Genomic DNA, 18,392 nt, shown 5'->3' with positions numbered 1-18,392 from the left:
TGAAGCACGAACCGCAATGTCCGCCTCAAGGGGTGGGAGAGTAGTGGAAGGGCTGGAAGTGAGCTATCAGTGGGAGGAGGATGTGACCAGCAGTAAGAGGTTGCAACCAGTAGAAAAACGCAGATGAGGAGAGAGAAAGACTAAAAACGCAGGCAGAACAACCTGCAGGAGAGAGAAATACTAAGAACGTAGGCAGCAGGTGAGAGAAAGACTAAAAAACGCAAGCAGAACAGCCTACAGGAGAGAGAAAGACTAAAAACGTAGGCAGCAGGTGAGAGAAAGACTAAAAACGCAAGCAGAACAGCCTGCAAGAGAGAGAAAGACTAAAAACGCAGGCAGCAGGACTGTGATGACGTGGCAGGCTGTACAGTAGCAGGTCTGCACAAGAACAGCAGTCGCCTGGCTGGAATCAGCTCCAAACTGCGTGAAGAGGGCTGGAAATCAAGCATCAGCCTGATGGAGACAACAATGGACAGCTTCGGTTGAGATATCCTTGCGAACAGGGTGTGGGCAGCAAGCTGAAACACCTGAAATTTGCAAAAACGAGATTTTGATGCAACGGAAGAAGAAGAGAAGTGGATGCCAAACCCGCCATCGGTCTTTGTCTTCACTGGAGTGGAGGATCTTTGCCACTGTTTGAGCAGAACCAGCTCTGATACCATGTCAAAAGATGACGTACCAGCGAGACAGTAGGGTTGGCGGGGAGAAACACAGAGTGAACTCGGCAAACATGGAGAAGAGAAGAGAAGAGAGAAGAAACTCTAATGAATGGAATGATAAAGTTCCGAATCATGGAGTGAATGTCATACAAGGGAAAAAGGGCGCCGTAGCACAAGAAAGATGATGATGACAGCCACGAACCACGAACCGCAATGTCCTCCTGAAGGGGTGTGAGGGTAGTGGAGAGGCTGGAGAGAAGAGGTGACAGACTAAATCGATCAACCGTGAGGAATGAATGAGAGAGTGGCCTATAAATAGGCATAGTCAGTCTAGGATGGCGCCCCTTTTTGGGGCTACAAACTCTAAACGTATACCCTAAACGCAAAACGCAAAAACGCAAAAACGCGGGTGAAGGGTTTCTCAACATGGTATTCACTGCATAATGTGTTTGTTGCATGAACATTGTATATTCAGTAGCGATTCACTTCATTATTCATTGTGTTCACTATCTCTTAGTTAGCCTAACCCTAACTATGTTATATGTTTATTAGTTTGTGCTATGTCACACATTGGCATTTAAAATATTTATTTACATTGTATCAGAGCCAAATTCTCTTTGAGATACCTAGGACTTTAATCGCAAAGCTCATCCACAAAAGCAAGAAGAACACAAGGGTCAAATGACTTCGAACACTTCCGCACCGCTTCAGTCTCCACAACCAAACATGTCCAAAAACAATCGGTCGTGAGCCTCCTAGCTTGCCTCTAATAGATCTAGAATAGTTGGAGAGACTTCAAACTACCATAGAGTCCATCGACCGTACGAGATTTCAACTACGGAGTACGATCTTATCCTTATGCATAGGGCTCAACAACAGATTGAAGATAAGACCGAGTTTTTTCCTTCAGATTCAATGCATAGAACTTATGACCATGCAAGAAAGACCAAATTTTCACGATGGACTAGCCAACCACAAGTGGAAACTGGCACGGACTGTATATCACTTCCATCATTCATCTTTACTCCAATGTCAGGTATGAACACATCTATTCACGCTGATTTCTCTTTTTCCCAAGGATCGGGAGATCCTCTTAATGAAGGGGACTATCCACAATAGTTTTTGGTTTATGAGCAATGAAGAAGACAGGTATTTCTTTCTGAACCCAAAGAAGATATTCAATTGAAAGCAGAAGCCGAAAGTATCCCTTCACCTCCTTTTCCTTCAAATGATTTTTCACATGGTCAAACTAAAGTAGGTACATGAACATCCTCATCACAGTCATCTTTTCAATTTCATGCATTTAATGGACAAAAGGAATCCACTTTATGTCCCATTTCCACACCCAACACAAATCCTTTTAGGCTCCCACCCATCCCACCCTCACATTCCATTGCACCTTCCTTTCATCCTCTATTAAGTGCATCACATGTTCCACCACACAATGACATGGGGGGTTTTATACACTTAGGCATAACCTTTAGGACACCTCCTTTCCCCTATCTAGGTAGCATACCCATGGAGGCTCAGCTCCCTCCCACACACTTTCTGGGTATCCCTTTGGGAGTACATCGCAAACATATCCAAGTGTCTCCCAGTTGATACCACAGTTTGCCTCTATGGCCTTACCTAGTAGCCTAGTAAGTCATTCTTCCATTCCCCAACCAACATTTGGACAGGGCTTACATATCCCGATGCCTCCACCTCCCCTATTAACACCTTATGGAAACATTCATATTCCAGTGCCTCCGCAACAATCAACATCCATTGGACAGTCACAACCTATTTTTTCTCACCTCCCTTCTTCTCCATCAAATCCACCTTATCCAACTCTAAATTCTGCACCACCCATCTATCCCCCCCATACTTTCCATTCATCCTCATCCACCCAACATGCTTTTTTAGACAAAACTTGTTTTAATGGGTCGAATTTTACCACTTGGACCAATTTGATGAGGCGTGTATTGGATTCCCAAGGTTTGTGGGAACTTGTCCTCGGACAAGAACCTCAGTTTGACCCCCGCTAGTATCCATATGAGGTTTGTCGCTCTTGGAAAAGTAAAAATGCCTTAGCCATCGTCGAGATGACGCAAGGTCTCCTTCCTAAATTTCACTCACAGCTCCAACACTTTGACCTTGCCTCTGAACATTGGGCCCATCTCATTGACCACTATGCAGCACAAGATCGAACTCATCACACCAACTTAGATCATGAGCTTCAAAACTCTACCATCACTTTAAAACTTCAGCATCACTGACAAGGATGACTTGAAAGTCAAGATGGCGGAGTATCAGCGTTTACTCACTAAGTTCTCAACCACTGGGTTCCCTAAATCCCTTGACGATCAAGTTATATTATTCCTTAATAAGCTACCACAAAAAGATTTCCATTTTGTACAGCAGGTGATCTCATAGTCTCAGATGCCCACATTCTATGAATTTAAGTGTCAACTACTGCATTACACTCAGTTCGAACAGTTTCATGGGACATCCTCCATAGAGAGGGCCTTTGTTGTATCTTCTCAGAAGGGGCAGCAAGGGACAAGCAAGCAAACTCAATCTTCCAATCAACATCCAAATCCAAACCAAGCTAGTGAGTGACAAGGAACTTCCCAATCAAAACTCAAACCCAAGTGGCAAAATCTAGCAAAGAAAAATCAATATTATCAACATTGTCAGAAGGTCAATCACTTTTACGACAAGTGTCGTTTAAAAGCTAAGGGCAGTCTGCCCAAGACTCGTGTCTTGAGCCCATCTAGTACGAGCACTCTGTCAAAAGTAGATGCAGCAATGGAAACATAGACGTGTGCCAAAATAAACTGTTGAACACGACAAAAGAGAAAGGAAATAAAGAACACTGAAGAATACAATACAAATGAAAACTCGCATGTGTGCTCGGAAAATAAAGTCCATATATCCAACACGAGATAGTCATATACGACAACGAGTCACTAGCTGTGTAGGCACCGACACTCACTCCTCTCTCCAGTAGAAGATCCACACGTGATGATGACTGAGTGACTGAGGAGGAGGAGCCTAAATAAATAGGACAAAAATATGTCCTTAATATGATCAAGTCGGTCAACATCAAATGCTAAATATGAACAAACTGAAGACCATAAAAAATGCCTAAAATAATCTAAATAATGTCCAACCCTAAAGCATGAACAGACTCACACATGAGATGACATATCTGCTAATACCCTCTCTCAGATCATGGGTAATTTGATACAATACAATGGTACAATGATAAAGAATCATAAACCATACAACATAGAACCACGAAGTAGAACCATAGATACCCAAGTAGTAGGTGCATAAGCCACCACCAAGGTGCCTTGGAGAAAACCAAATATCGATGTCGATCGTACTAGCACTTGAAAATAGAGAAGATCGTTACATATCTCTGTGTTTGTCACAATGTCTCGCAATAGCATACATGAACATCTTGTCAAAAATGCCTCTCGAATATATGTGACCATGGATTCCCCATCTTTGGCTAGATTGCCAAAGTGTCCCCTCATGTAAGCTCATGACTAGGAACCAATCCTTTTCTCTATTAGACAGTCCATCATGAATCTAGATGTTAATCCCACCTCCAAGATTTAAACATGCCAAACTTCGATTGATGCATCAAGAAAGTCCCTCTCTGGATCCTATGCATCTGTATAGATGTATAGATGAGACGCTATCACGAGGACGTGAAAATTTGATGCTTTGCTTATGTTTAATTGACATTTGATTAAAGGATTAATCAAATGTGCAATTAAAAGATGCACATGTGGTGCACATGTGAGATGCAAGCTACTTTTTTTTACAGTTAAAGGCCCAAGGGCCCTGTGAAAAAGATGGGTGTCAAAGGCAAAAGTTGTAACAAGTTACACTTGTTAGATTCTAGGTGAATTTTGATGTCAATTTGTCCCTAGGACCATTAATTGGCCATTAAGTGTCAATGGTGACACTAGGGACTAGACATTAATTAATGGATTAATGCTTGTCCAAGGATCAATTAACGCATGGGACCACTTTGGGTTGCAAATGGCCTAGCCAATTAATTTTTGGATAGGCAAGGTCAATTTTCTAGGCATGGATTAAGGGCTGAATTAATTTTCAGAATTAATTAATTCTGAAAATTAATTAAATGACTGGAAATTGCTGAAAATGGATTAAGAAGCTGCCACTTGGCAAAACTTTCCCATGCAAGTGGGGGAAAGGCTAAATAGGGCTGAAGGAAGAGGGAAATCTCGTTTTTTCATTTTGGAGCTGTTGGGAAGAGGTGTTGGACTGTTGCTGCCAGCTTTTGGGGCCATTTTCCAGCCATTGGAGACCATTTTGGTGATGGAGATTGCATATTCTTGACCTTGGGAAGCTAACAATTGCTGCTGATGCACTTTCTCCTGAAGATCACAGTCTCTGATGCTCCTATTGTTGTTGGTGCATCCGTTTTGGGCTGGTACAGTAGGGCAGCAGCAGATTTTGATCAATTCTTCGCGACAAATCTCAAAATTTTCTCTCTTTACAGCATTCTCTCATCTCCTTCAGCCTATGCTCAGCCATTCTCAGCAATTCTCAGCCATTTGGAGGAGATTTCAGCCATTTTGGGTGGACTGATCTGTAATTTCTGCAGTAAACCCTAATTTACAGCAGAAATTAGGGTTTAGCAACCACCTTGGGATCCGTGCCAGAGATTGAAGGCTCAAGGGACTGAAATCAGCAGCTGATAATTGAAGATTATCAAGGGATTTCAAGAGCCAGCCCATCCCGAATTGATTTGGCGCAGCATTTGGCCAGCCAAGGGTCAAATTGGAGAAGACATGTGCTAAAATAAATTGTTGAGCACGAGACAAAAGAGAAAGGAAAGAAAGAAAACTGAAGAACACAATATAGATGAGAACTCAGATGTATGCTCAGGAAATGGAATCCATATATCCAACATGAGACAGTCACAAACAATGAGTCATTGGCTGTGTGGCACTAGCATCGGCTCCTCGCAGAAGATCTACACATGTGATGGTGACTAAGTGACTAAGGAGGAGGAGCCTGAATAAATAGGACAAAAATATGTCCCCAATATGATCAGGTTGACTAGCATTTAATGCTGGTTGGTCAATAATAAATGCTACATATGATCAAAATGAAGACCATAAAAAATGCCTAAAATAATCTACATAATACCCAGCCCTAAAGCATGTGCACACTCACACATGAGCTGATATATTTGCTAGCATACTCCCCCCCCCCCTGTGAAGAAACCTGCTAGGGTTTGCACTGAGGACACGCAGAGTGTATAACCATGACAAAAACACAAAGAGACACATGTAGACACAGAGAGCAAAACTCAAACCCTAAACGCAAAACTCAAAACTCAAACACAGAGACTCAAACACAAACAGAAGAAGGGAGAGAGAGAACACAACTCTGAAGTGAATGAATGCTGTAAATGAATGTAAGAGTGTACAGTGTGCTCAAGGGCAGAGCAACGTCAAAGTGTGACGTCCATTGGAGATGGATCCCAAGTCTATGACTACAAGTCGGAGTGTCTGAGGAGATAGATGTTGTAAACGCAAGTGACAGTAAATGCTGATCAGCGAATGCAAATAGTAGCAGTGTGTGTGATGGCTAGCGGCTGTCCCATACAGCAAATGCAGATCTGAAATTTCCGCAAGATGATGCACAACTGACGCCTAGGCTGCACAAGTGCAAACGTAGGCTGAAACAGCGTCTAATGTGGCTGTGATGACTGGATGATCAGATCGCAGCAAATAATGATGTCACCAGCAGCTGACGTCAGCATGGATGAAGGCGCTAGCAACAGGAGCAAACACGGATGGAGTGGCAACAATCATGAGGGCTGGATAGCCACATGGGAGGAGAGGCTGATGGCTGAAATCTACACGTGGAGTGAGAAACCTGCACAAACGGGGTTAGGTTGAATGGGGGCAGCCTGTCTATTTATAAATGTAGAAGGGTGCCCCAAAAATTAGGGTTTTTGGGAGACCACTGAAACTCTCTCGGACCGCTCCCACTCAGGGTGTCGATGATGAGGAAAAATAGGTGATGAGGTATCCATGTGATGAAGGAGAATGGTTGTGTGGTAACAACAACCACCAGTGGAAACAGCTTAGGATCCGCTCAAGTGGTGCTCTGCACAATGAGATGCAAAGTATGCTACACGCTAAAGAATGCTCATGCAACAGCTGCCACTTGGACAGTGTCCCTCATAGGAAAATTGTTCACTTGCCCAAGCGCCCTAGTACAAAGATCATAAAATCATGCAATGCAAAGGGTAAAATACAACAAGGGAAAGAAACTGATGTCGAAGACAAAGTGCTGAAGCCTGTAGAATACCATCCAAGAAGGGTAGGAACTCCTGCTCAACATGGATGTAGATGCCGAAGAAGGAAGAGGAGCTTGATGTCGATCTTCATATGGTGCCGAGAACCATAAGGAATAAAAGAAGATGAAGTGGATGAAATGGATGAAGCACCCTGCTAGAAAAGCAAGGTAGAAGTCATCGCCATGATAGCATCGAGAGAGATGGTGCACGATCTGTCTCGGGAGGGGAAACCGCCATGCTGAAAGAAGAGCAAGCACTCCTAGGATGATGAAACCATGAAAGGAACAATGCACATCCCCACGTCTCTAGCCCAAGTAGAACCATAGCAATCTGCAAGTTAGTCCTACACTGAAAGACAAAACTCTGCAAAAGAGATGAGAATCTACAAGCACAGAGGTTAGTCGTGAGATGCTCCAAAGCAAAACCTAACAGAAAGAAAATCTAACTCAAAATAAATGCAATGAATGTGTATGTGTGTGAGTAAATGCAGTGAAAGACAAAAGAATGGAAAAGCTAAGGATAATGAATCCTATGGGCCTAACTCTAAGAGTGCGAAAAATGAATGCTAGACTGACCTAGGATATCCGAAAGGACCTAGAGACATGCTAGGCTAAGAAGGTGGCCACCATCGCATACGTCTAGTAGCAGGGCTCTGCCAAGGAAACACCTGACAAGGTGGAGAGAAAGGTGAGATGGATGCATGAAGTGCAACAGGATCAGAACCTGCAAACGTATTAGCTAGTCCCTCAAGGGTAGTGAAAGAGATGGGCTGCTGAGGCTATACTCAAGCCAAATGTCCAGCAGCAACAACGGGTATTGAAGGAGCAGATAAAGTAGTAGTGGAAGGTATAGCCCCACTGGACTGTGCAATCGTAGTAGTTTGCTCAGGCTTTTTAGGTGAAGACCTTTGGCCTTGGAGTGACACTCCTCATCCACATGGCCTGCTTTCTGGCAATGTGTGCAAAACCGATTTTTCTTAGGGAGTTGCTGCCAGATAGATCTAGATTCTTTGGTTCCATCTGAGAAATAGGAGTCACCCTTTGATTGACTTGCATTCACATCTTGCGAGTTCTTGCCATTGGTGGTTTTCCCTCCCAAAGAAGAGGCGGCCAACCCCTTCTGCTCTGAATAAGGTTGGGATGAGCATTTCTTACGGACATAGTACGGGAGAGTTTCGAAAACGAGAGGAAACAGAAATGGAAAAAACCGGAGTTTCAAAGTTTCGGCCAAATTTTGAAAACGGAAAAACAGCATTTTGGATTGTACACTAAAAAAAATACAATATTATGTGGATATGTAAATATATCAATACCTACAATATGTAGCCAAATTTCATACAAAACTTTGAGTCTTTATGTCATATGATTGAAATCATGATTCATTACACATTTCACGACTCACAACTCACGAGTAAAGATTGAGGAGTCAAGACTAAGGACTCAATGGTTGAAACTTAAGACAACTTAACACAATTAAAACTCAATTTTAAAAACTTAAGGCAACAAAATGAATTAGAATTTATGACTCATGAATAATCTATAATCTAAAGAGTAGTGAAGACTGACATCAAGAACAATGGAACAAGAATCAAGATGCATAGTACGTGGGATCAAGATACAATGATACATGTAACTATGTCATGTGAATAATCTATCAAAACTCCAAAGTCCAATGAGGCTATAAGTATCAACATCAATGAACAACAAGCAACTCTAGTCTGGACTTTGCACTGCTAAACTGACTCCTGTATATCACAAGTCATGACTCAAGACTCATCCAGACTCTAAGGATCTACGCACCATCTCCTCGTCCAACTCCGAGAATCCTAATCAAGAAGTTAATGAAGCAGCCTCAACCTCATTTTTACACTCTGGCTCTGACTCTGCTTGTGATGCACAACCACAGTCCTCACTCTAACCCTCCTCTGTGCACGAGTCTCTACACCGGTATCGATAGCTCCTCATAGAGCATGGAGTAGATATCTCGCTCCTCCTGTGATATCTACGGAATGTCACGCACCTTCTCTGTATCAATCTTGCCAACATTCACCTGTAAAGGTGAACGAAACAAAGATATATCATATGAGAGGAGATTCAATATGTTCGATGTTCATACATATCACAATTTACAATCCAACTTCCAAGCAAATTAGCAATGTAAAGTGTCAAGGACTCAAGGTTAAAAAGTTAATTATACATAATACTAATCATTAGCAATTTACCTATGAAGGCTCAGGGGACAAAGCGGTTCTCTTAAAAAGCTAGAGATTGCAATGGCAAAACACTAAATGCTCCAGCTGGGCAATTGTGAACTTGTTTCTATTTTTGGTATGGAAGAGAGCCCATGTATTCCAGTTTCTCTCAATAGGCCCTGAACTACAATCTTGCTAGAGGACCCGAATGGCAATGCGTTTCTATTCAAATTTAAGAGATTGATGTCAAGTAATTGGCAATTGCTAATATGCAAGCTACAAAAACATTTGAGTGGGTAATAGATTATAGAACTTGTTACCTAGGTTGCCTAATGCATTAGATAATCAAGATTCAAAATATAAAAGTCACCAGTCATATACCAAAGTAGGAGCACAATTACCATATTTCTCCCACCAAGAGATAGGCTGAAGCTGTGTCTCTTAAAGCCTAGCTATGGGTTGGCCAAAATAAAGAGAATGATTATAGAATGCTAAAAAATCATCCTCTACTCTTCTCATCATATCTATATCATCCCCTGTGAGACACCTCATGTACTCCGTGAAGCCCTCCTCTAACTCCTCGCTAGTGTACTGCTCCTCGCTACACCAAAGGGGATGCAAGATATGTGCGACAGCATGGATTGGTTTATGGAACCAATTCCATCATGCATTCCACACTGTACAAATCTCGTCGACCCTATAGATAAAATAAGTTAAAAACTTAGAAGTTAGAATAATGATAAAAATAAATCTCGTCGACCCTATAGAACTTGTCTTGGGGCAAAAAGCTATTGCGAAGCAAGGCCGCGCCAATTTTATCCATATACTCATATAGAAGCTCCAAAGTACTCCCCTCCATATCAGTGATGTGCAATACAGTGTAAACAGGAGTTAGACTTTTTACCAATGCCTCTACCTCAACCGACCAACTCTCATTTAAAATATTGCGCCTAAAAGCAAGAGCCTTTGAGACTCTCTCTCTCACTCCTGTGAGTCATTCCTAGCATGCAATGGTCTGTATCAAATTTGGACGGACCCATATCAACCTCTACAATACAATAAACATATAAGCAAATCTAGTGGTGGAGAACTTCAATAGCTCAAGTGTGCTATTGGCTCGAAACATACTTGTAACGGATGGCCTCTACTTCATAAATCTTACCATGCTTGTTGCCGTCTTGAAAATGTCATCCACCCAAGATATTTGCCCAACATCTTCAATAAGCAAGTCAAGGCAATGGAATGCATATGGAGTCCATACTATGCTAGGAAACTCCTCCTCAAGCATACATCCCATAGACACATAATTACTTCCATTATTTGTCACCACCTGCACCACATTTTGGACTCCTACGTCCATGATAACCTGCCACATGTGCTCCCAAATGAAAGTTCCTGTGATGGTAAGACCTAAGGCAGAGGCATCGATGGCCTTAATGAACATGGTGCCTTTACATGAAGACACCAAAACATTGTAAACATTCCTTCGGCGCATATCTGACCATCCATCGTATAATATTGTGCATCCATATTTCACCCATGTCTTGTTCAAGGGCTCCAATTGAGCCTCTATGAATGGTTTCTCCTTTCGAAGCTCCCGTGTACGTAATGCATCTGCGAATGGGCCTTCCCACTCACACCCTATGCGGCTTACTGCCCTGATTGTCTTCTTTCATTGATGTGTAGCGGTCACATTGAAAGGGATAGCACACCGAATAAATAAGCATGTAAGTTCCCTAGTTGCCTCCACAATTGTCTGCCTCTGAAGTCTTGCATGGATACTTGCACCATGCAAAGAGCCCTTTTGCCCACCACCACTAGAAGATGGCAATAGGGCCCTTTTTGCACTTGGACCCGATACAGATATGGATGCACTTCTTTTTTATGGGCCACTAGCACCTCCAATTTCGCTAGCGCCACTAGGCCCACTAGCGTCTCTTTGCTCCACTTGTGCTTCATTAGCCCGATGTGGTGTTGGATAAGAGGATTCACCCTCTTCTAGCTCAATACCCATATGCTTTCGGCCCCAAAGATTGAGACTTACTGTTACTTCTGCGGCACATTTACGCAAGGCCCGATATCTTTGCTGGAAACGCATGCCAAGTGGTCTTTAATGTGCATTACGCTTCCCGATTTCTCCAATCCACAATAGTTGCACCGCCACTTCTTTGATCCACCGGAGCCCTCGTATCCCTTGATTGGAGTGACGTGCCTCCAATACGGGTCCAGCGCCATGATATGATGATTAGCCTTTAGGACCTAGGTAATGGATTAAAGGAGGAGAAAAAGAAAAAGGAAAAAAAAAAAGGAGAACGAGAACGAGATCGTACTCAGTTCATCAATCTCGACTTTGAGCTTCAAGAGTTCTCTATTTAGAAAGGGAATGATTTGAAAGTCGAGCTAGCTGAATATAGGCGGTTACTTGCTGAGTTCACCACTATTGGCTCTCTAAAGTTAGATGACGATTAGGTTACATTCTTCTTGAATAAGCCGCCCGAAAAGTACTTTAATTTCATTCAACACATCATCTCCCAACCTTGATTACCAACCTTCTACGAGTTTGAGTGTCAGTTCTTGTGTTATGCGAGGTTGTATGATCAAGTCCATAAGCATAGTTTTCCGAAACGCTGTTTCGGCAGCGCCGAAATGGACCAAAACAGAAATGGTAGACCGTAGTTTCGTGATCCTGTGGCATGTTTCGGTGCTGGTTATCCAACGTGTTGGATCGCAATTTCAGTTGTTCTCCACTTCCCGACCCGCGCGTCACACTCCAGCTCTCGCCTCCTCCTTCGCGAACCTCGAGCTCCCGCCTCCTCTTGCCCTTGCTCTTTCTTTTCTTCTCCTTCTTCTGACTCCAACGCTCTGACGCGAGCGAGAAGTATTGCAACTGGGAATGAAACTCAGGAAGCAATCCCTGCATCAACTCAACATTGGTTGTGGCATTCCGAGCTTTCCATTGACAAATGTAGTCAAGGTGTGCTAGCCGGCATAGGCTCTAGACCAATGAGAGGTCCCAAAAACCCTGAGACTCAAGCACTTGTTGCATAAAATGCAACCAAGTGATGAAATTTGACATGTTAAAACATGTCTTATCCGTGGAGGCATTCTTGGCCGTTGCAACAGAAGTGGTAGTGCTCGGAGATGGATAGTGTGAAAAAGGGTAGTGTGGGTAGGATGGGAGAGTGGAGTACACTTGGGAATGGGCCCCAGAGTGCCCACCAGGCATGCGGGTAGTGTGCGAGGTGGATCCATAGGTAGAGATGGGTTGACTAGGCATGGGCATGGTAGCCACATGAGAAACCCAAGAAGGTGGGATGGGAACACGGGGAGCAGAAGATACGAATCCCTGTGTAGATGTAACCCATTGCAAGTTGACATTTGCTTCTATAGGATCTACCACCTAGCAAAACCTTGGATCATTCGGCACTCCTTCCCATGGTTGCATCTTTTAGTAGCATTTCTTTCACAAGATTCGTCATTGCCTCTTCAAAGGCCACCTTCGAGGCTATTCATTTCACAGATTTTCAATTGGACATGTATCTCACTCTTCTTCTTTGGATGCTACTCCTTTTCCCCATTGACATTGACATTTTGGGGACTCGGGGGGTGCTTATTTCTCCTTCCATCATCCAATGGTAAGAGAGAGCAGTCTACAATTTTTTCCTTCCACTTTGAGAAGAGATAGCTTCCTTCTCTTAAAGGTGGTAACGATGATGTTTACAGTTTTTCACTCCTAGATATTTATATACTTTGTATTATACATTATGGACATTTGTAACTTCATCTACACTATCAAAATGACATGATTATAAAAGGACGTTGGGCAAGTGAACAAATTCCTTATGAGGGCACTGTCCAAGTGGCACCATTGCATCACATTCTACATGAGCACGCAATCTTGCATCTTTCTTTGCATTACTCCATGCATTCGCATTCTATTCATGTAAACATGCATCTATGCGTCTTTATCCATTTTCGGTCACCCTTGAAATGGTCGACTCTGGATCCACCATACTCATGGCATTGCACATGGCAATCTCCCAAGGCTGTTTCTCCCAATGTTTGTATGCTGGCTTCGCTTGTCTTGCTTACTCCCACGTCCGTTGTGCTTCTCTCTCCACATATTCTCCGTATGATTGGTACACACACACCCCCTTAGATAATCCCTAGGCACTTATCCTAGTAGTGTGTGAGATTGTTTTGCTTGTTTTATGAAGGTAGTGGGGCTATCCATCCTTATTTCTTGTACTTCAAGGCACAGTGATGCACTGGGACGAACACTGATTTGAACCCCTCGTTTAATGTTAAATCTTATGATACAAACAAATCCCTAAAGAAATCAAAACCAAAAAAAAAAAAAGTCCATTGTTAATTCCCTTTGCCTTGACTTGGTAGGTCCCTGGGCAATCGATGAGCACCCTTGGTCCAATGCCCTAGCCTCTTTGGGGTGATCACTTAGGGTCCCTTCGTAAGATAACCATTGCCTTTGCAGTCTTGGTAGGTCACTAGGCAACCAATGTGTACCCTTTGCCTGATGCCCTGGCTACTTTGGGGTGGAACGCCTTCGGGTATGTTGAGCTAAAAATGCATTAGCCTAACTTAAACAGACCCAAAACACGCAAAGATGAATATATCATGTTGAGCAAGTAAAATTGAAGGCCTTAATGTCACATAAATTATCATGCATTTCAATCTAATTTAACTTCACAAAAACAATCCCAAAAAGAATTATTTAAGGAGATATATAATGTATTTGATGCTAGGACAAATGCCTAGACATTTTCCATAGAGGGAAATGTTGTGGGCATCCCCTCCCCCAACTCTCTGATCATTTCCTTACTTCTAGTAACAACCCTCCATCACTTTGATCATCTTCGTCTTCAAGTGGCTGATGCTTCTAACCTGGTGCCTGACTCGTGCACTTAGCTTGCTGCCACTACTCAGAAGGCTACATTTTCAATTTCCAAGAGGATGACTACTCACATCATCTTCATCTTCATCATCTGATCGAGATTGGGCTGCATTGCCCAACAGACCCCTGCCCCCTCCCCCCCCTCCGCCTCCCCCCTCCAAAAAAAAGAAAAACTATTCTTTGTCATTTGTCGTTTTTGAGTTTTGGAGTTGTTTATCTCCTTTTCATGAGAAAGGATTCAAAACATCCTTATTGCTTTATCTCATCTCATAGACTAACTTGGCCTTTTGTACATGTAATATAATCTCCCTCCCTTTTGCCCCCCTCACTCCCTTCCATATTATAAAATACCATGCGAAACACCTCTCGATTTTGAAAAAACTCACAAGGGTTGAATTTAATGCATAGAAGAATAAGGTGTGACTTATGAAGATAGATAAGATTTGCAAGTCAGGATCATCAAAAATTAAAAAACTATGACAAAATGAAAGCATGACACATCAAATCACCCAATATCTGACATCCCAACAGATTTCAAAAGCATTTGTGTCACCTAATCAGACATCAAACCCTAGAAAAAGGAAAGGTCCTTACAGCCTTTGAAGCGAGAATCTGGGCAGACTTCACATAAAAACCACTCATGTCTGAGATGAGTTTGTACACTTTTTCCCCTCCCCACTCGTGTCTAAGAGCCCAAGCTCTATCTCTCTCATCAAAGCTTTTCTTTCTTACCTGGAATTTTGTATTCATATACCTGCAACCAGTATAAGCCCATCAGTAGTGAGGATAAGTAACAGTAGATAAAAAGTTGTGCATCAAAAAACAGAAAATATGCACCAATCCTTTAGCATGTACATTTTTTATGAGGAGAAATTGGCTAACCCTGCATAGATTGGCAAAAGCTGGCACCAGAATTTCAGAGTTCTATAAGCATCTGGCCAGCACCACTTCAGCACACACTCAGAGATAGTTATGCAAAATACAGGCCCAACAAGCATCTGTAATGGCTTGATAACAACTTCTGCTGCTACAGAAACCTGTAAAAGCCAAACCATCTCTCTCTCTCTCTTTTTTTTTTCTCGTAATCTCTCTCTCTCTCTCTCTCTCTCTCTCTCTCTCTCTCTCTCTCTCTATATATATATATATATATATATATATATATATATATATATATATATATATATATATATATATATATATATGTGTGTGTGTGTGTGTGTGTGTGTGTGTGTGTGTGTGTGTGTGTGAGAGAGAGAGAGAAAGAGAGAGACAATGACAGGCCATGTGGAGGCACCTAGGGGCCTAATAGAGATGATTGTATGAGTGAAACAGGGATGCCCACTTTCACCCATGTTGTTTGGTTTATATATAGATAAGGCATCCGATTACATTGACCAAGGAGGTGGAGCTAGAGCCAGCCTAACAAGAGTGCTAATACCGATATTATTGTAGGCAGATAATAATTTTCTCATTTCAGATTCACCAAAGGGATTACAATGCCACCTAGATGCTTTACGTATGATAGATATCTCACTGTGAATCTTGGGAAGACCAAAACCATGGTCTTCAATACTTCAGCAGCATGGGTAACTAGATCCATGTACTAGTTCACATTTGGAGAAGACATAGTGGAGCATATGAGGCACCTTCCCTGGCCCTCGATTATTGTACTTGGGAGTAACCTTCTCTAGCCGGTGATTTTCATTGAGAGGGCAACAAAGACCACTTTGGCAAGAGGCTATGGAGTACTAGGGACACTTGGGAGTCAATGTGCTCACATACGGTTCCAAGAGCCTCATGGAAAACTATGGTTATTTGACACCCTAGTCACACCTACACTACTATATGGAACAAAGGTATGGGGCTACAGCTTGTATCATAGGTGGGGCTACAGCTTGTATCATAGGTGCCTAAGCCCACTCACTAATCAGACAGGAAATGAGAGAGATTACTATGATGATTGGGATAGCATGGAGAGGCCATTGGTCATGACGATAGCACATATGATTAGGAATAAGCCCTCAACCCCACACCCCATCATCAGAGCAGAGCTAGGGGCAACACCCCATAGTCACAAAGGCACCCTTCAAGGCAATGACTTTCTAGCACAAACTATGGGAGCTCCCATACCACACATACTCCAAATTGGCACTGAGTTCATCTAGACAACTAACATCAAAGGGCAAGAAGGACTATTGGTTTTCACATATGATTATTGGGATGAGCCTACATGGCTTGGATATTGACCGCTGTTAGAATTTGCCAATTTTGGGCAATGCCCATGTAATTCGTGTGGTGTGGGCAATTTAATAAGTGTGGTCAATTTTTGTGTGTTTGTGTGTGCGCGCACGCGTACCTAGTGTCTTGACATTAAAGTAGTGACACTAGGGACTAGAGTAAGTTAGCCTAACTCTAGTTAGTTGGTGGAAGGCTGGTTAGGTTAACCGTTGACCTAACTTAGGTTGCACCGCCACTCTATCTTTTCAGTTCAACAAGTACACTCTACTCTCTTGCTTCAACTCACTCATTGTCATTGTCTCTCGTTTCTCTCTCCTCCATAGCTGGTGCATTCTCTCACATTTGGTATCAGAGCAACTCCTATGTTAGTTCCATTCAGCCACCGCCAACTAGTGCCACTCTGCACGAGGTCATGCTGCCACCAGCTTCTACTCATGCTTCATGCAAGGAAGAGAACTGCTCTACTGAAGACTGAGCTGCTGTCCAAACAGCCGCCAGCTCCACCTATCTGTGTCGCCTCAAGCTCTACATTTGCAAGCTCAGCCAAGGAGAAATCAGGCCAGTGCTGCCCAACAGTGTTCTGTTCCACGTACACTACCCTCTCTTACGCTTGCTCGCACCAAGTTTGCCCGATTCCACTGACCAACGCCCCAATGCTCAGCCAACGCCACACCTGCCTGGTTCTGTGCCCCACTGCCAGCGCCCATCTGAGCAATGCCTGCTCCAACCTGCCTCACTGCCTAGTTGCCCTCCTACAACGACTGCCTTACCACCTAGTCACCCTATGTCACCACCTTCTTCCTCCAGCACTGCACCAGTGTTACGCCCCGCTGCCAAGCCTTCTGCCTTGCACTGCCACCCGCAATATACAACACCACCTTACACCAGTTCCACCACCATGTGTCCTCGTCACAATCACCACCCTGTGTCCTCATCACAATCACCACCGCTACCTCCCTGGCCACCACCAACCCATGCGCCACCAAACCCCTCTTCCCCCCCCCCCCCCCAGAACCTCCTTGACACTGCCATTGCTGCTATCTGGGCCACCTGCTAGCCAACTAGGCTGAACCCGAAGGTCACTTTCTCTATGCGCTTCCCCAAGTGCCCAAAATTTGGGGTTTTTGATCGATTCAGCTTCCAACGTGCAAATTGACACCTTAAACCTGAAATTGCATTTCTTCCCAATTTGCACAAGAAATTTGGTTTGGTCCAAAGGCTCTGACACACATCACAAGGCATATTCCAGCTGTTGTTCACTGTTGGCACGCACCCCGAGGAGACATTTCTGCAGAAATTCAGACTATAGGGTATAGATTTCTTCAATATCTTTAAAATTCTCTAAAGAAATTTGGGGCTTTTGCCCGACACACATTCCAAGGCAGATGATAGGTGGTACAGCAGCATTAAATTGCTGTGACAATCATGATGGGCATTAAATTTTGGGGAAATTCAGTAAAATTTGGTGAGATTCAACATTAAATTGGCATAAACTATATTTTTTTTGGGCACGCATTTCAAGGCAAGTGCGGTTAGCAATGCATTGCTGTCATTTGCAGGCTGAGTGCTGATTTGTGTGACATCGGGCACATCTGGCAAGATTTGTGAAAGTTTGGTACTTGCATTCTAGTCCGATGGGGATTTTTGGTACTCAGCAAAGTACATTCTATACTTCAGCACTAAAGTATTTAGCTATTGATTTTTGTGCATCATTGACAGCATGGCACGTCAAGGGCATAATGATCGTCCTTGGTGTCCTCACTCAAGAGAAAAACTTGATGGCACAAACTACCCGTTATGGAGTTTCATAGTCCGCAGCCTTCTTGTGGTGAAGGACTTGTGGGACCATGTCACTATCGATCTGCAATGACCAAGAGGTCATGCACCTCAGACACCATAGTCTAATGCTCTTCGACAGGTTGCTGCTAATACTGCTACTGCCCATCCTCCTCCTCCTATCGAGGATCAGCAGAGGTGGGACTCAATGGATGCACAAGCACTTGATTGCCTTGTCAATGAAAAGGGCTCTTATTCTACACATTCGGTCTTGTAGGA

At 43.2% G+C, this 18,392-nt stretch overlaps 1 protein-coding gene across 3 annotated transcripts in view; it reads right to left on the bottom strand.

The window, feature by feature from the left end:
• Positions 1 to 18,392, bottom strand: part of LOC148037445 (uncharacterized) — a 76,380-nt gene that overhangs the window by 35,895 nt on the left and 22,093 nt on the right. For all 3 annotated transcript variants that reach the window (XM_087676385.1, XM_087676384.1, XM_087676383.1), the window contains exons 2-3: positions 14,982 to 15,136; positions 14,694 to 14,853 (exon numbers count right to left, since the gene is read on the bottom strand). In XM_087676385.1, the coding sequence (XP_087532511.1) occupies positions 14,694 to 14,853; positions 14,982 to 15,136 (315 nt within the window). The remainder of the gene's footprint in view (positions 1 to 14,693; positions 14,854 to 14,981; positions 15,137 to 18,392) is intronic.

Source organism: Lygodium microphyllum, chromosome 4 (assembly GCF_053477565.2).
Source record: "Lygodium microphyllum isolate KBCC chromosome 4, Lygodium_microphyllum_v1.1.10, whole genome shotgun sequence".
In the NCBI taxonomy this organism is placed as follows: Eukaryota; Viridiplantae; Streptophyta; class Polypodiopsida; order Schizaeales; family Lygodiaceae; genus Lygodium; species Lygodium microphyllum.
Note: the sequence above shows the minus strand (reverse complement) of the source record. Positions and strands in the feature narration are given on the sequence as shown.